General features: G+C 44.4%; 2 protein-coding genes across 11 annotated transcripts in view; one reads left to right on the top strand and one right to left on the bottom strand.

Moving 5' to 3' along the window:
• The window catches only part of pcsk5b (proprotein convertase subtilisin/kexin type 5b), a 679955-nt gene that overhangs the window by 114723 nt on the left and 541714 nt on the right, over positions 1-23518 (top strand). For all 5 annotated transcript variants that reach the window (XM_085986077.1, XM_085986086.1, XM_085986095.1 and 2 more), the window contains exon 7: positions 10593-10765. In XM_085986077.1, coding sequence (XP_085842203.1) covers positions 10593-10765 — 173 coding nt within the window. The remainder of the gene's footprint in view (positions 1-10592; positions 10766-23518) is intronic.
• carnmt1 (carnosine N-methyltransferase 1) overlaps positions 1-23518 on the bottom strand; it is a 1199612-nt gene that overhangs the window by 818899 nt on the left and 357195 nt on the right. The gene's annotated exons all lie outside the window — the stretch shown is intronic.

Below are 23518 nucleotides of genomic sequence, written 5' to 3'. Positions count from 1 at the left end.
CAAGGAAAGACAGAAATTGTATCTGTACATACTGCAAGATGGTGGACCACAGTTATTGGGACGTGAATGGATCAGAAAGATAAGTTTAGACTGGCACTCCATTCAGGCACTGACGGTGGCTGGTAAAAAGGATGACGACGTCACTCCTGGACGATTGTCAACAATCTTAGCTAACGCCAAAGAGGTATTTCAACAAGAACTGGGAACTCTTAAAGGCATAACCGCCTTGATAAAAATAGAGGAGAATGCAATTCCCAAGTTTATCAAAGCAAGACCGGTACCATATGCAATTCGCCCAGCCGTCGAGGCAGAGCTGGAGAAGCTGGAGAATGCCGGCGTGTTATCTAAGGTAGACTGGAGCGAGTGGGCGACACCCGTCGTTCCTGTCATGAAGAAAACATTAAACAATAAGTCTGAGGAGCCAAGGAAGGTTCGCATCTGTGGGGATTTCAAGGTGACGGTGAACCCAGTCCTTCACACATCTTCTATCCTTGGAAGAGGATATTGTACTATCTTCACCTCACTATCTGGAGGGAAGTGTTTTACAAAAATTGACCTAGCACAAGCATATTTGCAGATGGAGGTTGAAGAATCCTCTAGGAAGTATCTCACGATAAACACTCACAAAGGTCTTTACCAGTATAATCGACTGGTATTCGGAGTAGCATCAGCTCCGGCGATATGGCAAAGAGCGATGGAACAAGTCCTGCAAGGGATTCCGGGGACTCAGTGTTACTTGGACGACATCCTAGTGACAAGTGAAGATGACTGTGAACACCTTGCCAACCTAGAGCAGGTGCTCACTAGACTACGTGAACATGGGCTACGGGCCAGTCGCCCCAAGTGCGAGTTTTTTAAGAAACAGCTATCGTATTGTGGCCACGTGATTGATGAAGAGGGGTTACATAAGTCCCCTGACAAAATTGAAGCGGTAGTTAAGGCTCCAGCGCCTGAAAATGTGTTGCAACTGAGGTCATACCTCGGATTGGTGAATTACTACCATAAGTTTTTGCCGAATTTGTCCACAATTCTGCACCCACTGAACGCCCTACTACAAACGGGAGTAGCATGGAAATGGAGCGATGAATGTAAGCGGGCCTTTCAGAAGAGTAAGGACCTAATCACTTCAAGAGAAGTATTGGCTCACTACAACCCATCACTACCGATAAGACTGGCGTGTGATGCGTCTCCCTACGGCATTGGGGTGGTACTGTCACACAAATTCCTTGATGGTTCAGAGAGGCCGATAGCTTTTGCGTCACGCCCGTTAACTTCAGCCGAACGTAACTACGCCCAGATTGACAGACAGGCCCTCCGCCTGGTGTGGGGGGTGAAGAAGTTCAATCACTACCTGCACGGTCAGAAATTTACTCTACTTACTGATCATCAACCTCTTGCCTCCATTTTCAACCCTCAGAAGGGCGTACTGATAATGGCAGCACAATGGCTATAGAGGTGGTCCCTTTTCCTAGGGGCACACCAATATGACATCGAGTACAAAGGAACTAAACAGCATGGGAATGCTGATGGATTGTCGCGCCTACCGTTGCCGACGGTGGAAGAAGAACTTGCAGTGGATCCAGTGGAGATATTCCACTCGACCATAGTTGACTGTCTCCCTGTGACGAATGCAAACATAGAAAAGGAAACACGAAATGACCCGACACACTCCTGGGTCTATGATTTAACGGTGAAGGGATGGCCAGCACATAGCGAACCACTGCTGCCAGCATTCTCGCCGAGAAGAGAGCAGCTGTCAGTGTGCAGAGGAACCTTGATGTGTGGATCCAGAGTAGTAATTCCACCCAAATTGAAGGATAGAGTGCTCAATGAGCTTCGAGGGTCATCTGGGAGGCGTAAAAATGAAGAACTTAGCCAGAGCGTTTGTGTGGTGGCCGGGAATCGATAGAGAAATTGAAGAGATGACCAAGAGCTGTACAGGATGCCAGAAGGTCCAAAACGCCCCACCACAAGCCCCTCTACATCCATGGGAGTGGCCCTCATCTCCATGGCAAAGGGTGCACATTGATTTTGCTGGTCCATTTATGGACTCGATGGTTTTTAATTGCGGTGGATGCACATTCAAAGTGGCCAGAGGTAATAAAAATGTCCTCAACCACCACGGAAAAAACTATCACAGTCTTACGAACCATATTCGCCAGGAATGGGCTGCCTGAACAGATTTGCTCCGACAATGGACCACAGTTTGTGTCTGAAGAGTTCCGGAGGTTCTTAAAGAACAATGGTGTTAAGCATTACACATCCGCCCCAGATCATGCAGCCACTAATTGATTGGCCGAGAGGTTCGTTCAAACATTCAAGAAGGCTATCAAGGCAATGTGTAATGAAGATATACCCCTACAACACAAGGTCGATAACTTCTTGTTTGCCTACCGGAATGCGACACATGCGGTTACCAACCAAACTCCAGCCATGATGTTCTTCAATCGAAGACTACGATGCCGCTTGGATTTGGTTAAGCCAAACATCAGAAGAGATGTGGAGAACAGGCAGTTTCAGAATATGAATGAAAGGCTGACCAGTAGTTTCAAGATAGGTCAACCAGTTTTGGCCCAGGACTACCGCACAGAAAAATGGCAGCCAGGAACGATCTGTACACGGCAAGGACCTCTAATGTATACCGTGGACATTGGAGAGAGCATTGTAAGACGCCATGCTGACCAGATTCTAGAGTCACTGGGAAATGTCAACTGCACACCACGATCTGATACACCTGGCGATGAAACCGAAGTACCAATTGCATCTACCTCCGAATCGGTGACATTGGAAGCAGACGAACCAAGCAACGATGTTGATCCCGACTCAACTTTGCCAGAAGAACCTGATACCCCAAAGAGGCGTTATCTAGACAGAATCAGGAAGCCTCCTCAAAGACTGAACTTATAATTGCTTATCTTCAACTAATGTATCTAGCAACTGTAATTGTAAATATGTTATTTCATTGTTAATTGAATGTTATGTACTGTTTAGCTAAAAGGGGAGGAATTGTAGTGTATGTACTTTGCAGAAGGAACTATATTCTGCAGCCCCTGTATACTGCAGTACCAGTAGTGACCACCCCTGTATATAAGCCTGTGTAGTAACATTTGCATAGTAGTTCCAGGTTGCCTCCATTCAGTAAGGACCTGTTATAACCAACTCCTGCAGTCCGTGTCTCAATTATACACGGACATAATAGTTACGATGCATCTGTGTAAAGAGAAACATGGTTTTGAATCGCATTTAAGGGGAGGTTTGATGTATACATGAGGGAGAAGGTAATAAAAGAAAAGAAAGACTTGCATTTATATAGCGCCTTTCACGACCACCAGACATCTCGAAGCGCTTCACAGTCAATGAAGTACTTTTGAAGTGAAGTCACTGTTGTAATGTGGGAAACGCAGCAGCCAATTTGCGCACAGCAAGGTCCCACAAACAGCAATGTGATAATGACCAGATAATCTGTTTTTGTTATGTTGGTTGAGGGAGAAATATTGGCCAGGACACTGGGGATAACTCCCCTACTCCTCTCTGAAATAGTGCCATGGGATCTTTTATGTCCACCTGAGAGCAGACAGGGCCTCGGGTTAACGTCTCATCCGAAAGACAGCACCTCCAACAGTGCAGCACTCCCTCAGCACTGCACTGGAGTGTCAGCCTAGCATTGTGCTCAAGTCCTGAGAGAGACTTGAGCCTCACAACCTTCTGACTCCGAGGCGAGTATGCTACCAATTGAGCCACAGCGGATACTTGCAATAGAGAGATATGGCGGCGGGGCGGAAGAGGTAATTGGAGTTGGATGAGGTTTGTGTGGCGTTCAAACATTGGCATAGAGCAATTGGGCTGAGTGGCCTGTTTCTGTGCTGTAAATGTTTGCAGATCCAACAAATAGTTGAGTCTGTCACATGTGCAACATTAGCTACTTTCCATTTTTGAGTTACTGTAGACAGGATCAGTTTTAATTCAAAATTGAACAATTTTGATCCAAACACCGATCTAGCCACACTCTCTTTGCTACAAGATTTGTCAGTGCTCAGCTTATGTCTGCACCCTATCTTCCACCTGGCTGGGTTTCCTTGTTTTTTGACCCTGTGAGTGCCTGCTGCTTTTCTATAACATTGCTTACAGTAGATTAACTGCTGGCTTTTTTACAATTATCCAAGATAAGCGAAGGCCATCAGCTGCATGTGTTCTTGCCACTCTTCTGATTTCTTGCTCCTTCACCAACCATCATTCCCCTATCTCCTGAGAGGCAAAAAGCTAGAGATCTGTAGTCAATTCAGGAATCCCATTTAAAAAAAATTCTCCAACCTCAAGGCAAGTACCAGGAGATCCCACATCCATGCAGTGTTTTCCAGAATAACTAACACTTCCATATGCTGTGATCACCTTGTTTTCTAGAAATCCCTCTAATGCCTTCGTGAAGGATTGTAAGAAATCAGCCTCCATGACCACATATATTTAACTTTTTTTGTGGGCACAACTGAGGGGAGTGCTGCACTGTTAGAGGTGTCTTTTTTGAATGAGATGTTCAACCAATATCCCATCTGCCCCCCTCAGATGGATGTATAAGATCCCATGACACTACGTGAAGAGGAGCAGGGGAGATCTGACCAATATTTATCCCTCAACCAACATCACTTAAAGACAGATTTACCTGGAAATTTGGTGTTGAACACCCTGCTGAGCATAGAAACATAGAAAATAGGAGCAGGAGTAGGCCATTCGGCCCCTCGAGCCTGTTCCGCCATTTAATGAGATCATGGCTGATCATCCAAATTCAGTACCCTGCCCCTGCTTTCTCCCCATATCCCTTGATCCCTTTAGCCTTAAGAAATATTAATGAATTGGCATCAACCGCCTTCTGTGGTAGAGAATTCCACAGGTTCACCATTCTCTGGGTAAAGAAATTCCTCATCTCAGTCATAAATGGCTTACCCCTTATCCTTAGACTGTGACCCCTGGTTCTGGACTCCCCTGCCATCGGGAACATCCTTCCTGCATCTAGTCTGTCTAGTCCTGTTAGAATTTTATAAGTTTCAATGAGATCCCCTCTCATTCTTCTAAACTCTAGCAAACATAAGCCTAATCGACCCAATCTCTCCTCATACGTCATTCCTGCCATCCCAAGTATCAGTCTGGTGAATCTTCGCTGCACTCCCTCCATGGCAAGAACATCCTTCCTCAGATAAGGCGACCAAAACTGCACACAATACTCAAGGTGTGGTCTCACCAAGGCCCTGTACAACTGCAGCAAGACATCCTTGCTCCTGTACTCGAATCCTCTCGCTATGAAGGCCAACATACCATTTGCCGCCTTAACCGCCTGCTGCACCTGCATGCTTATCTTCAGCGACTGGTGCACGAGGACACCTAGGTCTCGTTGCACTTCCCCTTTTCCCAATCTATTGCCGTTCAGATAATCTGTCTTCCTGTTTTTGCCACCAAGTGGATAACCTCGCATTTATCCACATTATACTGCATCTGCCCAATCACCCAACCTGTCCAAATCATACTGGAGTTTCTCTGCATCCTCCTCACAGCACACACGCCCACCCAGCTTTATGTTGTCTGCAAACTTGGAGATATTACATCTAGTTCCCTCGTCTAGATTATTAATATATATTGTGAATAGCTGGGGTCCTAGCACCAATCCCTGCGGTACCCCATTAGTCACTGCCTGCCACTCGGGGGGCGGGGGGGGGGGGGGGGAAAAGACCCGTTTATTCCAAGCAGTCATTGGACCTTTTGCTTATGTAAATAAGGGGCCTATCCTCTGGCTGAGGCCCCCACTGCAAGATTGATATACCCTGAGCCAGCCATTGCTGGATTCAGTCAGGAATATTTCAAAATCTAAGTAGCTGAATGTGGAGCAGGGAGGAGTACTCATCAAGACTCTGGCACCTTTGAACGTGGGCCGCAGTGGCTCAAGTATCCATTCCACTTCGCCGATAAGTTGCCAGTTACTTTCTGAAGATTGCCGGCTCAATGTCGAGTGTGCTTCGGACCTCACTGTTCAGACACCTCCCCCAGTGGGCATGCCCAAATTTCTAGGCCATTATTTGGTCATTATCATATTGCTGTTTGTGGGACCTTGTGTACAAATCAGCTGCTGTGTTTCCTACCTTACAACTGTGGCTCAGTGGGTATCACCCTCGCCTCCTGAGTCAGAAGGTTGTGGGTTCAAGTCCCACTCCAGAGACTTGAGCTCAAAAATCTAGGCTGTCACTCCAGTGCAGTGCTGAGGGAGTGCTGCACTGTCGGAGGTGCCGTCTTTCGGAGGAGATGTTAAACCGACTGTTTTGCATCCACATGAGGGCAGACGTTTAAAGATCCCATGGCACTATTTCGAAGAAGAGCAGGGGAGTTATAGAATCATTAGAAGGTTGCAGCACGGAAGGAGGCCATTTCGGCCCATCGTGTCCGCGCCAGCCAACAAAGCTATCCAGCCGAATCCCACTTCCCAGCTCTTGGTCCGTAGCCCTGCAGGTTACAGCATCCCAAGTGCACATCCAAGTACTTTTTAAATGTGGTTAGGGTTTCTGCCTCTACCACCCTTTCAGGCAGTGAGTTTCAGACCCCCACAACCCTCTGGGCGAAGAAATTTCCCCTCCAATCCCCTCTAAACCTTCCACCAATTACTTTAAATCTGTGCCCCCTGGTTTCTGACCCCTCTGCTAAGGGAAATAGGTCCTTTCTATCCACTTTATCTAGGCCCCCCATAATTTTATACACCTCTAAGGTCTCCCCTCAGCCTCCTCTGTTCCAAGGAAAACATGGGGTGGACAAATGTAAGAAATCACACACCACCAAGTTATAGTCCAAAAGCTTTATTTGAAATCACAAGCTTTCGGAGCGCTGCTCGTTCGTCAGGTGAAGTGGAGAGATGCATAAAAACACAGCTTATATGTCAGATGTTTACAGGTAACCTTTCTAACTGCCATTTATCACACCTCGACAGAGAGATAATCACAGCAATCAAAGGTGTAAATGGTGTCCAAACAGGTCAGTCAGGATAAAGCTGTTGGACTATAACCTGGTGTTGTGTGATTTCTTACATTTGTCCAAGGAAAACAAACCCAGCCTATCCAGTCTTTCCTCCATAGCTAAGATTCTCTACTCTCGGCAACATCCTTGTAAATCTCCTCTGTACCCTCTCTAGTACAATCCCAACTTTCCTGTAATGTGGTGACTGGAACTGCACGCAGTACTCTAGCTGAGGCCTAACTAGTGTTTTATAGAGTTGAAGCATACCCCCCTGCTCTTGTATTCTCTGCCACAGCTAATAAAGGCAAGCATTCCGTATGCCGCCTTAACCACCTTATCTACCTGGCCTGCTACCTTCAGGGATCTGTGGACATGCACTCCAAGGTCCCTTTGTTCCTCTACACTACTCCATGTCTTATCATTTAATGTATATTTCCTTTCCTTGTTAGCCCTCTCCAAATGCATTACCTCACACTTCTCCGGATTGAATTCCATTTGCCACTGTTTTGCCTGCCTGACCAATTTCAATTCAATTCAATTTTATTTGTCATATATGCAGCAGACGTGTGTACTGCACAATGAAATGTTGATTTTTACGAGTCCTCCCAATTTATTGATATCTTCCTGCAGTCTACAGCTTCCTTCTTCAGTATCAACCACACAGCTGATTTTAGTATCATCTGCAAACTTCTTACTCATACCCCCTATATTCAAGTCTAGATCATTGATATATACCACAAAAAAGCAAGGGACCTAGTACTGAGCCCTGCAGAACCACACTGGAAACAGCCTTCCAGTCACAGACACCCATCAACCATTACCCTCTGCTTCCTGTCTCCGAGCCAGTTTTGAATCCAACTTGACACTTTGCCCTGGATCCCATGGGCTTTTAACTTCGTGACCAGTCTGCCATGTGGAACCTTATCAAAAGTTATCCCTAGTGTCCCGGCCAATCTTTATTCCTCAATCAACATAACATAAAAACAGTTATCTGGTCGTTATCACATTGCTGTTTGTGGGAGCTTGCTGTGTGCAAGTTAGCTGCCGCATTTCCTACATTACAACAGTGACTACACTTCAAAAGTACTTCTTCATTGGCTGTGAAGTGCTTTCGGATGTCCTGAGGTCATGAAAGGTGCTATATAAATGCAAGTCTTTTTCTTGAGCAGTGGCAAGACTTCAAAAGTACTTTGTTGGCTATAAAGCTCTTGGGACGTCCTGAGGTTGTGAAAGGAGTTTTCTAAATGCCAGATCTCTCTTTCCTGCCTTTCCGCCTCTCTCTGATAAGGCAGAATGATAGCATGTAGAGGGCATTTAAATGTGAAGGACAACCTGTGAATGTACAAATATACCTGCAGGGCATGGTTGATTCATGCATTGAATCTTTAGTGATTTTTTTTTATATAACTGAGTGGTGTGTGTTCTGATTGAGGATATTCTCCTGAATTGCTCAAGCAGGGTGTCGACCAGTATTCCCATCAAGTGTTTTAATAGCTTTGAGAGCTCTTGGTTGCAATTGGTTCAAGGTTTTAATGAGCTGCCAGGTACCTGAAGAGACAAGGCTGTGATGGAACAGTAATGGCCTCTTATCTTTGCTGCAAAATTGAGTGGCCAATTGAAGGACTTTGTAATTTTGTCCTGCTGGTGAACTATCCTAACATCTGTAGTGCGGCATTATTTAATAACTAGATTGATACTCTAAGAAAGCTTTGGGCTGTTTCATGTTGAGAGGGCAGAGAAGTTTAGTGTGGAACATTCATTTCAATGTTTTATTGATGTCATTAGTGTCCGATTCTAGTTTCACTTGTAGGAGAATTGGTTTCACAAGTATAAATCTGAAGAAAACTCGGCAAGCTAGCTTCCACTCTGCTTAATGCAAATAGTGTTCCAATGTAACAGCTGAACAGCCAACTGAAATGGTGACCCAGCTGAAGTAACTAAACCTAATCCAGACAGGATTTGGTTAAACATTTTGTGGGAGACTGAATTTGAATTTTCCAGTGGAAATTTAGACTCTGAAATGACACCATAGGAGAAGAATGCTTAATGGATTTGTTTGATATTGCATCTTCCACTACAAATTCCATTCCCTAACCACTGACTCCATCCCTCTCCCCAACATCTGAGGCTGAACCACACTGTTCGCAACCTTGGCGTCACATTTGACCCTGAAATGAGTTTCCGATCATATATCTGCGACATCACTAAGACTGCCTATTTCCACCTCTGTAACATCGCCCGACTCCGCCCTTATGTCAGCTCATCCGCTCCTGAAACCCTCATCCATGCCTTTGTTACCTCAAGTCTTAAATATTCCAACGCACTCCTGGCTGGCCTTCCACGTTCTACCCTACATAAACTTGAGGTCATCCAAAACTTGGCTGCCCGTATCCTAAATCACACCAAGTCCCGTTCACCCATCACCCCTGTGCTCGCTAACCTACATTGGCTCCCGGTTAAGCAACGCCTCGATTTCAAAAATTCTCATCCTTGTTTTTAAATCCCTCCATGGCCTCGCCCCTCCCTATCTCTGTAATCTCTTCCAACCCCACAAACCCCTGAGATATGTGTTCCTCTAATTCTGCCCTCTTAAGCATCCCTGATTATAATCGTTCAACCATTGGTGGCCGTGCCTTCTGTTGCCTAGGCCCTAAGCTCTGGAATTCCCTGCCTAAACCTCTCCACCTCTCTACTGCTCTTTCCTGCTTTTAAGATCCTCCTTAAAACTGACACCTTTGACCAAGTTTTTGATATCTGCCCTAATTTTTCCTTATATGGCTCGTGTCATTTTTTGTCTTGTAATACTCCTGTGAAGCGCCTTGGGACATTTTACAATGTTAAAGACGCTATATAAATAGTTGTTGTTTCAGCAGAGGTGTTAACCCATTTATTTTAAATGGCTCTGCTGAAATAGCGAAGGAAGAAATTTCACACAAACGCGTTAATGTTCATATACTGCTATCCCAGGGAATAATTTCAGGACCATAGTTTCTGGGAGATCTCAAAATCTAGATTTGCTTCTCCAACTTACAAAATATGGCTTCAGATTCTGCCCAACTTCAGCATTTAACTGAGCCCTTGTTCAGGCTACAGACACCTCTATGTGGGAGGAGTCTCGTGCTTCAGTTTGTGATCTACCTCAGGATTACGATCTCGTGCCTCCATTAAGTTGAAATTTTTGGCTTTTCCTATACTTTATTCTTCAGCCAGAAAAAGCAAGCAAGCAATGCAAAGTACCTGGCTTGAAATATTGAACCCCCTCTTTCTCTTTCCCCCCCCCCCCCCCCCCCCCAATATGGAGTGGGGCTGTTTCAGGGTGTGCTCCACCAGTCACATTACAGGATGGAGAGCAAGAGATGACCTCACCTGGCAGGTGTCACCTATGGAGGGGGAAAACAATTGATGTATTTTAAATAAATCAATAACTTTTTTTACACACAGTTTTGCAATATAACATTGCCAAGTAATCTGAATAGAAGTACTCCCTCCAGACTTTCCTCCCTTTTAAATATTCTTCCTTTAATGACTAATGCACCATTTGTGGAAGTACTGTAAATGCATGCAATTGTGCCATGGTCATCTTTAACCTGCTGAAATTTCATTAGGAGTTCGCATGCTGGATGGTGATGTCACAGATATGGTGGAAGCAAAGTCTCTCAGTCTGAACCCTCAGCACATTCACATCTACAGCGCCAGCTGGGGCCCAGATGACGATGGAAAGACTGTGGATGGCCCAGCATCCCTTGCAATACGGGCCTTTGAGAATGGCATCAGACGGGTAAGCCTGCAGTACTTGTGTGGAATTGTTTGGCTGCTTGACTGGCTTGCAGCATCAGTGTGCTTTTTTTTTATCCCTCTCTCTTCCTCCCGCTTCTCGGAGTTTTACGGCTATGCGGTGAAGCTTGGCGTGAGGCCAGAGCTTTGATGGACATTAATGATCAGATGTTGTATGGTTGAGCTGCTGGGGTGTGCTCAGCATGGTGCTCCTCACATTTTATCACCCACTTTCATCTTTTTTGCTTGACTGCTTTCACTGGCTTTCAAAGTAGATTCAGTTTGTCAGTGGCACAGACTTGTTCTCACAACCAGGAGACTGGAAAGGGGAGGTGCTGCTGGAATTTTCTTGTATTTTCATTCCAAAACAATTTACTTGTTCCTATAGCTTTTTTTTAAATGTGAGATGGTGTGGTTGGCCCATAAAGCTCTGTAAACTGTTCAAATACAGCTGACAATTTAATCCTTTTTCATGAGCGCTTCATTGTGTTAGTGCACTATGAACAGTAGGAGTTTTGAATGCAATTGAAGCTTAGGATGTGGGGTCACACCCAAGATTTCTCCCTGCAGTGAAAATCCATTCTCAGCTGGATCTTTGAGTTGGTGGGCGGGGGGCAAAGCGAAACTGTCCCGCGAACTTTCCCATGGGAAAGGAAAACCCCTGATTGATCAATCCATACTGCTGTTGTAAACCTCTCGGGAGTTTGAGTGATTGAGACAGTAAAATGATTGTGTATATTCTATTGGACGATCAATTGGACATAATAAATGTAACTAAAGGTAATCTTTGAAAAATTGCTTTGTATAATATTCCATCCTTCAAAGTACTGTACCGTGAATGCAGTGAAGAACATTATTTTTAAGCATGAGGTTTAGGTTACTGTTTGCAGTTCCCAATTTATTTTGCCTAAATTTTCAATCTGACAGTGGACCTTGTAACGAACCCCTTCAGACCTGGAACATTATTCCTGTATGTGATAAAAGTCCATTTTCAGTTTTGTTCAAAGAATATATTATGGGTGTTAAGGTCTCAGTCGTTACTCAGTTGTAGCATTCTCGTCTGAGTCAGAGGTGTTGTGTATGTCCCTTTAAGGGAATAACTGGTCTTAGACTGCAGTACCGGCAGTGACCACCCCTGTATAAAAGGCCCTAGCAGACTTCTGTAGTTTCAGTTTCAAGCTGCCTCTTCAGTAAAGTACCTGTTAAACTGTTCTCCCGTATTATTGAGGCGTGGACTTTACAAGAGGTTGTGGGCTCAAGCCCCACTCCAGGGACTTGAGCACATAATCTAGGCTGATACTCCATTGTAGTATTGAGGGAGTGTCAGAATGCCTTCTTTCGGATGAGAGGTTAAACTGAAGCTCCACCTGCCCCCACGGGTGGATGCAAAAGGTGCCATGGCATTATTTCAAAGATCTGGGGAGTTCTCCCCGGTGTCCTTGCCAATATTATCCCTCAACCAGCACCTAAAAACAGATGATCTGGTCATTAGCACATTGCTGTTTGTTGGACCTTGCTGAGTGCAAATTGGTTGCTGTTTCCTACATTACAACAGTAACTACACTTAAAGCACTTTACAGCCAATTAAATGCTTTAAGGCACCCTGAACGCAAAGTAATTATTCAACAAGCCTGCCATTTCCTTATTTTCATTTTCAATATTACCGGCATCTGTTTTTAAAGGGCTCACATTACCCTGGACTATTCTTTCTTCTAATGGCCTCTTCTCTATGGCAATTTCATAAGCACTGGTCAGCCACTTTATTATAGATGCAAGTTTGTTCAAGAAATTTTGCAATCTTATAAAGAAATCTCATGTTTCCATCTTTTTCTTGTTTTGTAGTTTAATTTTTGAAACATGAATTAAATGCAATATTTTGAAATTCTCAGGCAAATTGGCCTTGCCAGTGACGCCCACATCCCATAAACAAATTTAAAAAAAAATTAACCTGTGAGTTGCTAACCTAATGGAGTTCCTGTACATCTGGCTAAGGGGCCTGTTGTATGCAAATAACTACACTTTTTTTAAAAAAACACCCAAAGTAAACTGAAGCATATGTGAGATACCTACAGTTACACAGCTGTGTATAAATGTTGCCTTGTGTCTGACCTTCATGTTCTATACAGACGTGGATCACCGCCATCAGTACCAGCCAAAATTTGACATTTGGACTGGCTTGCCTGCCTTTTGTTGGGTGAGATTTACCACATCCAGCTATGCTGCTATATGGATTTAGGTTTACTGCAGAAAAACAAAACAAAATCATCTACATTTCTTTTGGCTTGGTGAGGGAGCAAAAGGAAAAGTAATAAAGTGGCTGACCAATGCTTATGAAATTGCACAGCTTGTGGGGCACTTTTGTAAAAGGCCATAGAGAAGAGGCAATTAGAAGAAAAAGGGTAGTCAAGGATAATGTTCCCGTTAATTTTTCTTGGGTGTGCGGCCCATTCAGAATACCGCACATGCGCGGTTGTTCCTATATAAAAGCCGGTGAGCCGGCTGCGTGGGAGCTGTAGTGTCGCATGTCGCGAAGCTTAAAGGGAATGTTGGTCAAGGGTAATGAGCGCCTTTTTTAAAAACATGCAGGTAATATTGCAATTGAAAATAAGGAAATGGCAGACTTGTTGAATAATTACTTTTGTGTCAGTCTTCACAGTAGAGGGAAAGGATAATACACCTGCGATTCCAGGGGTACTAATAATGAATCAAGGACTGGAACTTGCTAAACTTAACAGAAGCAAGAAAACAGTATTAGAAAAAAATAATGGCACTAAAGACTGACTAATCCCCAGGACCTGATGGTTTCCACCAATGTTCCCTTTAAGCTGCGCGCCCGCACCGCTCTTCAGGGGTCCTGCAAAGCCAGCTTTTAAATAGAAAAACCACGCATGCACAGTATTTTGAATTGGACACGTGGCCCCCCAAAATAATAGGGAACATTGGTTCCCACCCCAGGGTTTTAAAGGAAGGAAGTAAGTGAGGAAATTGCAGATGTTATAGCCGTAATCTTCGAAAGCGCTCTCAATTCAGGAATTGTCTCTTTTTAGATTGGAAAATTGCAAATATAACTCCATTATTTATGAAAGGTGAGAGAGTGGAACCAGGAAATTATAAACCTGCTAGTCTAGCATCTTTTGTGGGGAAGTTATTGGCATCTATAATTAAGGATAGTGTGACTGAGCACTTGGAGAAATTTGAGCTGATTAGAGAGAGCAAACGTGGATTTGTAAAGGGCAAGTCATGTCTAACGAAGCGAATTAATTTTTTTGAGGAAGGAACTAAAGTAGTAGACAGGGGAATGTCTATGGGTGTAGTTTTATATGAACTCCCAGAAGGCATTAGATAAGGTTCCACACAAGAGACTATTAGCTAAAATTAAAACTCATGGAATTGAAGGCAAATTATTGACCTGGTTAGGTGGTAGAAAACAGTGTAGGGATAATGGGTATGTACCCTAATTGGAAGGAAGTGACTAGTGGTGTCCAATGTTCCCTTTAAGCTGCACGGCCACGGACCGCTCTGCAGCTCCCACGTAGCCGGCTCACTGGCTTTTAAATAGTAAAAAAAAAAAGCACATTGGCGGTATTTTGAATGTGCCGCGCAGCCCCTTTAAAGGGGCCGTGCACCCTTTATATAAAAAAAAAATTAAAGGGAACATTAGTGGTATCCCACAAGACCTCAACAATTTGCTACTTATTAATGACTTAGACAAATAATAGAGCCTTATATTCAAGTTTGCCAATGACACAAAGATTGGCTGTATATTAAGTAGTGTCGACGGGAGCATAAAATAACAGTGATATTGATAGGTTAAGTGAGTGGGCAAAACTGCGGCAGATGGATTTCAACACAGGTAAGTGTGAGGTTGTCCATTTTGGACCAAATAAGGATAGATCCAAGTATTATTTAAATGGTGAAAAGCTAGGAACAGTGGAGGTCCAAGAGATTTAGGGGTCCATGTATACAAATCACTAAAATGTAGTAGTCTGGTACAAAAAATAATTAAAAAGGCTCATGGAATGTTAACCTTTCTAACTAGAGGGCTAGCATATAAAGGAGAGGAATTTTTGCTACAGCTATACAAAGCCTTGGTTAGACCACATCTGGAGTACTGTGTACAGTTCGGAGTACCACACCTTAGAAAGGATATATTGGCCTTGGAAGGAGTGCAGTGCTGATTCACCAAAATGTTACCAGGGCTCCAAAGGTTAGATTATGAGGAGAGATTACATGAGCTAGGCTTCTATTCCCTGGAATATAGAATGTTAAAGGGTGATTAGATTGAGGTTTTTAGGATTTTGAAAGGAATGGATAGGCTAAATAGAGAGAAACTTAAGGCCAGGGGATGTAGTTAGGATACAGATCAGCCATGATCTCATTGAATAGTCGAACAGGCTTGACCAGCTGGACAGTCTATTCCTGTTCCTATGTTCCAATCCCAGTTGAGAAGGGAAAGAGGAGAAAATAAAACAATCCATTCACTGCTGAATGGTGATTCATTTAATAAACTCCATGGAATGATTCCGATCTGGTTCTACCGGATCGATTGGGATTTTTGGTCTCACTATTTCCTGACCTCAAATGGAACTCCCGCAACATTGTTATGTAACTGCCTCTAAAGTTTACTTTCCTCTTGCACCACTTACTTTTTCCCTATTTTGCAAAAAAAAAATCTTAATTTGCAATATAAACAAGTCTTTTCAAGACCTAAGTGCTGCTCTCACTTATAGGCTGACTTTTAACACCTCACTCTCGCACCTGGACAGAATATACTCACTCTTTCACTTCTAGTCTAGCCATCTCCCCCTCAGATTCAGATTCAATTTTATTTGTCATATACGTGTGTACTGCACAATGAAATGTTGATTTTTACGAGTCACAGAATCACAAACCCCACAGTGCAGATAGAGGCCATTTCGGCCCATCGAGCCTGCACCGACACATATCCCACCCGATCCCCGTAACCCCTACACCAACACATATCCCACCCTATCCCCGTAACCCCACATATTTTAATCCCCCTAACACTAAGGGTCAATTTATCATAGCCAATCAACCTAACCTGCACATCTTTGGACTGTGGGAGGAAACCGGAGCACCCGGAGAAAACCCACGCAAACACGGGGAGAATGTGCAAACTCCACACAGTCACCCGAGGCCGGATTCGAACCCAGGTCCCTGGCGCTGTGAGGCAACAGTGCTAACCACTATGCCACCGTGCTGCCCTCCCAACATTGTTATAAATATGGCATAGCAATGATAAAATACTAATAGAAATACAGTAATAATAAATAAAACAACAGTAATAAATAATAAATTATACTTTCATGAGTCTTCTGGCCTGGCGGTAGAAGCTGTTTCAAAACCTGCTGGTACGAGACCGTATGCTTCGGTATCTCTTACCGGACGGGAGCAGGGCGAAGAGGTTGTGGCTGGGGTGGCTCGCGTCTTTAATGATTCTCAGGGCCTTCCCCCGGCACCTCTCGGGGTAGATATCCTGGACAGCAGGTAGTTTAATTCCTATAGTATGTTGTGCAGCTTTCACCACCATCTGTAGAGCCTTGCGGTCTGTGGCGGAGCAGTTGCCATACCAGGTAGTGATGCAGCCGGACAGGATACTGTCGATGGTGCACTGATGGAAGTTGGTGAGAATCTGTGGGGCCATTCCAAATTTCTTCAGTCTCCTGAGGAAGAACAGGCGTTGGCATGCCTCCTTCGTTACGACATCAATGTGATGTGACCACGTTAAGTCCTCCGTAATGAATACACCCAGGAATTTGAAGCTGCTGACCCTCTCCACCTCGGCCCCTTCGATGTAGATTGGGGTGTGTCCCTCCCCCTGCCGCTTCCTGTAGTCCACGATCATCTCCTTTGTTTTGCTGATGTTGAGGGAGAGGTTGTTGTACTTGCACCATTCTGCTAGAGCTCTTACCTCCTCCCTGTAGCCTGTCTTGTCGCCATCTCAAGCCTTTGCCTTTATTTTATCAGAACTCATGGTCTATACTCTTAACTTTGCTTCTTGTTCCTCCTAGTCTGCAAAAATTTGCTCTTTCACATCTCTACAGTCCCAGTAAATTGAAATCAATGCTCATCACGAGGCATCCTACTCTTAACTCATTCTTTCTCCTCCATGAGTCAGACGGTTGTGGGTTCAAGTCCTACTCCAGAGACTTGAGCACAAAATCCATACTGACATTGTTATACTGAAGGAGTGCTACACTGTTGGAGGTGCCATCTTTTGGATGCGACATTAAACTAAGGCCCCTGGCCAATATTTATCCTTCAACCAACATCACTAAAACAGATAAGGAAGAAAGACTTGTATTTATATAGTGCCTTTCATGACCTTATGTTGCACTTTGTGGGACTTTGCTATGCACAAATTGACGTGAATGGTGGTGGACCATTAAACAACTAACTGGAGGAGGAGGCTCCATGAATATTCGCGTCCTCAATGATGGCGGAGCCCAGCACACGAGTGCAAAAGACAAGGCTGAAGCAGTTGCAACCATCTTCAGCCAGAAGTGCCGAGTTGATGATCCACATTGCCGGCCTCCTGACGTCCCCACCATCATAGAAGCCAGTTTTCAGCCAATTCAATTCACTCCACATGATTTCAAGAAACGGCCTGGCGCACTGGATACAGCAAAGGCTATGGGCCCCGATAACATCTCTGTTGTCGTGCTGAAGACTTGCGCTCCAGAACTAACTGCACCTCTAGCCAAGCTGTCCCAGTACAGCTACAACACTGGCATCTACCCGACAATGTGGAAAACTGCCCAGGCATGTCCTGTCCAAAAAAAAAAAAAAAATCCAATCCGGCCAATTACCGCCCCATCAGTCCACTCTCAATCATCAGCAAAGTGATGGAAGGTGTTATCAACAGTGCTATCAAGCGACACTTACTCACCAATAGCCAGTTTGGGTTCTGCCAGGACCACTCTGCTCCAGACTTCATTACAGCCTTGGTCCAAACATGGACAAAAGAGCTGAATTCCAGAGGTGAGGTGTGAGTGACTGCCCTTGACATCAAGGCAGCATTTGACCGAGCGTGACATCAAGGAGCCCTAGTAAAATTGAAGTCAATGGGAATCAGGAGGGAAAACTCTCCACTGGCTGGAGTCATACCCAGCACAAAGGAAGATGGCTATGGTTGTTGAAGGGCAATCATCTCCGCCCCAGGACATCGCTGCATGAGTTCTCGGGGCATTGTCCTAGGCCCAACCATCTTGAGCTGCTTCATCAATGACCTTCCCTCCATCATAAGGTCAGAAGAGGGGATGTTCACTGCACAGTGTTCAGTTCCTTTAGCAACGCCCCAGATAATGAAGCAGTCCACGTCTGCATGCCGCAAGACCTGGACAACATTCAGGCTTGGGCTGATAAGTGGCAAATAACATTCCCGTCACACAAGTGCCAGGCAATGACCAGCTCCAACAAGAGAGTCTAACCACCACCCCATAACATTCAATGGCATTACCATCGCCGAATCCCCCACCAACAACATCCTAGGGGGTCACCATTGACCAGAAACTTAACTGGACCAGCCATATAAATACTGTGGCTACAAGAGCAGGGCAGAGGCTGGGTCTTCTGTGCCGAGTGTCTCACCTCCTGACTTCCCAAAGCCTTTCCACCATCTACAAGGCACAAGTAACGAGTGTGATGGAATACTCTCCACTTGCCTGGATGAGTGCAGTTCCAACAACACTCGAGTAGCTCGACACCATCCAGGACAAAGCAGCCTGCTTGATCGGCACCCCAGCTACCACCTTAAACATTCACTCCTTCCACCATCGGCGCATTGTGTATCCTGTACAAGATGCACTGCAGCAACTCGCCAAGGCTTCGGCAGCACCTCCCAAACCCGCGACCCCTACCACTTGGAAGGACAAGGGCAGCAGGCGCATGGGAGCAGCATCACCTGCAAGGTCCCCTCCAAGTTACGCACCACCCTGACTTGGAAATATATCGCCGTTCCTTCATCGTCGCTGGGTCAAAATCGTGGAACTCCCTCCCTAACAGCACTGTGAAAGTACCTTCACCACACGGACTGCAGCGGTTCAAGAAGGCGGCTCACCGTCACCTTTTCAAAAGCAATTAGGATGGGCAATAAATGGCCTTGCCAGCAACACCCAAATCCCAGGAACATATAAAAAAAATTAGCTGCAGTGTTTCCTGCATAAGAGACTACACTTCAAAATTACTCCATTGGAACCTCCTGTGGTCATGAACAGTGCTATATAAATGAAAGTTTTTTTCTTTTCAAAATTATGGAAGTCCTTACTCCCATTTCCTTAATCTAACCATCTTTAAGCTTTCAAAACTAAAGCTTGACCTCACCTCAGCACTGCTTTCTAATTTTCAACCCTGATGTCCTAAACTATGGGCCTTTGCCCTTCTCATTGGTTTCACAATTTAAAAAGAAAGTTCTTTGCATAAAAGATCGGCATGTTTTATTTTATGCATCATATAACGACAATGGTTCTTCTCCCTCCTTTCTCCTCCAGCCTGCAATGTTGATAAATAAAGAGCCAAGGTGGAACAATTAAAGATGGCCGGTGGTAGTTAGATTGAGACATGCAGGAAGAAACGGTCTTTTTGAAGAATTGAAAAGAGTGGGTTGGGAGTGGAGCCTGAGTTAGAGAAGTCACTCTGCACAAACCAGGAAATGAACTTGGGATCTTGGTTTGTGTAACACGGGTTATATATTTATACACCACCAAGTAGGGGAACTCTTTATTCACTCAATTTTGCAAAGAGAGGAGCTCAATGACTCTTAAATGTAGCAAATCTTTTCTCCCTTCTATTTAACAGTATTACAACAAAAGTTACTTGCATTACTATGTACTACACACCACAACGCATAACACTAAGCTGTTTAATTTTCCCCCTCAAATGACCAATGCTTTTTAATTTGTGCTTGTCCTCTGTCTCTGTTCAGTTCTTCTGTAATGACATTTCCCTGTAGTATTTGCACCATGTTGATTGAAGGGAAAAGCTGGCAGAATCCCACATAAGGCAAAAGTAACCTTTCACCAGAGGTACCTTTTGAGTACTGAGTGTCCTTTGCACCTTGGAGAGCACAAACATGTTTTTCAGTGCCTCAGATTGGCAAGATAGATTTTTTTTCATGTCACTGAACATTGTCAGATCATCAGAATTGCATATACCACCAAGAGAAACACTCAGCTAAATGGATTGACTTCTGGGATTAGCCACATTAATTGTTAAATGTAAAATTACACAAAAACGGGTGTAGGAAAGTGTCCTTAATGTGTAACAGCTCTTGTAATAACCCCTTAATAAACTGCAGCCTTCTAACTGCTGGATTCTGATGAATGATTTGGTTATAGCATGACTTACCACCTGTAATTGTGTATCGTGTCACTCTCTCTCTTCGCCTCCCTCCCTCTTTCCCTTCTCCTCCCCCCCCCCCCCGCCCCCCCCCCCCAAAACCACATGCCAGTGCTAGTTAGGGCAACGGTGTCAATCAATGTTCTCCCCTTGCAGATGCTCATTGGGGGGAAACTGGAGGAATCTTTGAACTCCTACCCAAGCTAAGTGCCTCATAGTGCAATTGCTTTCAGTTCTTTCATATGTACATGGGAGATCTAAAAGTGAGAAGTGCTATAAATTCATTCTGTTCCTTTCCTCCCACCCCCATTTCTCCTTTCTAATTCAGACTGCTCGACGGTACGAATGAGGGATGAGCAGTGATAGCTTGTAATGTGCGAACACCAAGGACTGCAAACCTTGACCAGTGCTGAGAAGAATTTGATTTCCCCATGGATTGTTAAAGTCCTATGAAAGTAGTTTTTTATAGTCTTACTCAAGGGAATTTACACAATCTATACTGCATTGGAATGTGTGGTTCTCAGTAAAATCATCTCTTCCTTTTACTGGTCCTATTGTGCTCCTGGCTTAGTGTTCAATTGTAAAATGTTGTTTCTTCCTGTCAAGACGATTTGCACATTACTGCCGTTATTGTTGCCAGGTTTTTAATGAAAAGGATGGACTCCAGAGAAACCAATTGGAAAAGCTTAGAAATCTAAATGTTGCAAGAGTATTTTTGGGGTATACATATTTCTGTCTGTATATTGGATCAAGTGTGTCTATGCATGCATATGTACCTTTGTATGTTTTTTGATGGTACGTTCAAGGCTGACGACATACTTGGGGTTCAGATACTTTTGTTGTTCATGGGCTATTGTCCAAACTTCTCAAGCATGTTGCAGCCTTGTATCTTCTGAAATTTTTCTCTTTCTGATGCACACATGATCCTCTCTAATCTTGTATACAGCTGGTTAGGAAATAGACTGGATACAATGTAAGTGTTTCCTTGTAGCTTCGGACATGTATGGCCAGTCGTGAGAAATGCGCATGTAGTGGTCTCCAAACCATTTTAAACTGCATATACATCTGACCATATTTTATTCAGTATCTAAATAATTAAGTTAGCAAAATACTTTAGCAAAGCTTTGAGAATAGGTACCAACGTTTTTTTTAAATGAACTCTTGGAAATTTTGCAGATTGCACTAAACTTGCAAAAGTGACTTATGACAGCAATAGATTTATAAAAAGGAAACTTTGGCAGGGTAATCTGAGAGATGGAAGCTGCAGTTTAATTTGTACGATAATGATCCTTCTACATAACTGAATTCTGCCGTGCTGCTGGGGAGGCACCGAGTAGGGCAAATGATTGGACGTCACTTGGTGCCAGTTCTTCCCTCTGCTTGACAAAGCAGAGATCACAGCATAAGCACTCGTCTGAAACGGTACAATACCAATTATCAGTGCACTGCTCTCTCCTCTAATAATTTTGCTAACCTTCCAGTTCACGTCATTGGAAGGAATATGTGGGTCTCCAACCAATACAAATGTGAGAAGTTCTTTAAGTTAAAGTGAAAGCTTGTGGGAGCCAACAGTACAAGATATCCTTCAAGATTTTTTTTTAATTTTAAAAGAAAATTACTGCAGATGCTAGAAATCCAAAATAAACACAATACTGGAAACCCTCAGCAGGTCAGGCAGCATCTGTGAAGAGAAGGGATGGCGGGCAGGAGTGATTAAATTACAAAAATTATGATGGTGCAAGGCAAAATGAGGTGATGAGACAGGTATAGAAACAAAAAAAATGGTCCAGAAATGATGTAAATGGTTACAGCAGAATAGCAGAGGAGGAGGGAATCATTTTTTAAACACTTTGGCCTAAAAATGGATTACTTGTACTCCTAGTTGAAACTCAAAAAGCAGTTTCTTCCACAGAGCTGAAAGCTTTAAATTGACTTAAGAACTCTTCTCTTAGGCAGAACCGAGGATGACTTGCTTCCACACTAAAAGAGTTCTCGGGTGACTGAGTCCAATGCGGAACCTACAGTCTCTGTCACAGGTGGGGCAGATGGTGGTTGAAGGGGCGGGTGGGTGGGGTGCTTGTGTTGACTTGCGCTGTTTGCGTTTGGCTTCCACTTGCTCCCAGCGAAGAAACTCCGTGTTCGTAGCCTTCCCGGATGCTTCTCCTCCACTTTGTATGGTCCTGGGCCAGGGATTCCCAGGTGTCAGTGGGGATGTTGCACTTTTTCAAGGAGGCTTTGAGGGTGCCCTTGAAGTGTTTCCTCTGCCCACCTGGGGCTCTCTTGCCGTGCCGGAGCTCCGAGTAGAGCGCTTGTTTTGGGAGTCTCGTATCAGACATGCGGACGATGTGACCCGTCCATCGAAGCTGATCGCGCGTGGTCAAAGCTTCGATGCTGGGGATGTTGGCCTGAGCGAGAACATTGACGTTGGTGTGCCTATCCTGCCAATGGATTTGCAGAATCTTGCAATTACCTTAAAAGATGTGGTTTAGTGAACCTCTAATGCAGTGGTGGGCACAATACTGCCCATTGGCCGTATCTGGCCCGCCAATGGATTCTGTCTGGCCCGCCAAGGCCTGGCTCCAAGCTGCACCTGACCCCGCCTCACATGGCATCAGGAGGCAAGTCATCGTCTCCAAGGCAGAAGCGGAATCAACATAGCAATGGGCCTTAGAGGTGATGATATAGAGACCGGCAACTGAGGTGGACAGAAGGCAGTTGGGATCATCAATCCCACTGCGCTCTAATTTTAGTCAAAACATGTAAGCTGTTTCTCAGTGGGGTGCCTTAATGCTTTACTTTTGCATTGCTCTAAATGAAAGAGTTGCTGCAAAAGTGGTGTTCCCTCTGATTGAAACTCTAATGTGGTGTCCAGCCGAGTTTAAAGATTGCTGAGGGATTCAGTTTATCTGGGCATATAATAAACGGAAGGAGGCGGCTTTTTTAAAAATGCTTAGAGTTTGGGAGCTCCTGCCCACTTGCAAAACATTTCAACTTTAATTTCTGGGAGCAGAGCCATGCACATACGCGTAACCATGCCTGCACACAGTGCTCATGGCAGCACCAATGTTGATTTGTAGTCATGCATAGTCCACAGTAGAACTACAATGGTCCCAGTGCAACTATCAATCCCAGACCATTAATGTAGTAAAACTGCAGTCCGTATCTCGCTCTATGAAAGTGAACAGAATTTCAGACAGATTAACTTTGCAAAAGACTTTCTGGGAGTTTGGGACTTTTTACTTCATTGGGAACACACATCAGCTACAGTTTCAATATCATTTGTTTCAGTGGCCAACCAACATGAGTGCCATTTTGACTGGTTGGTGTGATATTAATCACTGTCACTCAGTCTGTGTGCCATGCATTGGACAATTTTTGAGAGTGCACAAGTTTGTACCCG

The sequence above is a fragment of the Somniosus microcephalus genome, chromosome 1 (genome assembly GCF_052327205.1).
Source record: "Somniosus microcephalus isolate GS21.2 chromosome 1, FLI_Smic_1.0, whole genome shotgun sequence".
Classification (NCBI taxonomy): Eukaryota; Metazoa; Chordata; class Chondrichthyes; order Squaliformes; family Somniosidae; genus Somniosus; species Somniosus microcephalus.
The sequence above is the reverse complement of the archived record's forward strand: the minus strand, read 5'-3'. Positions and strand labels throughout refer to the sequence as shown.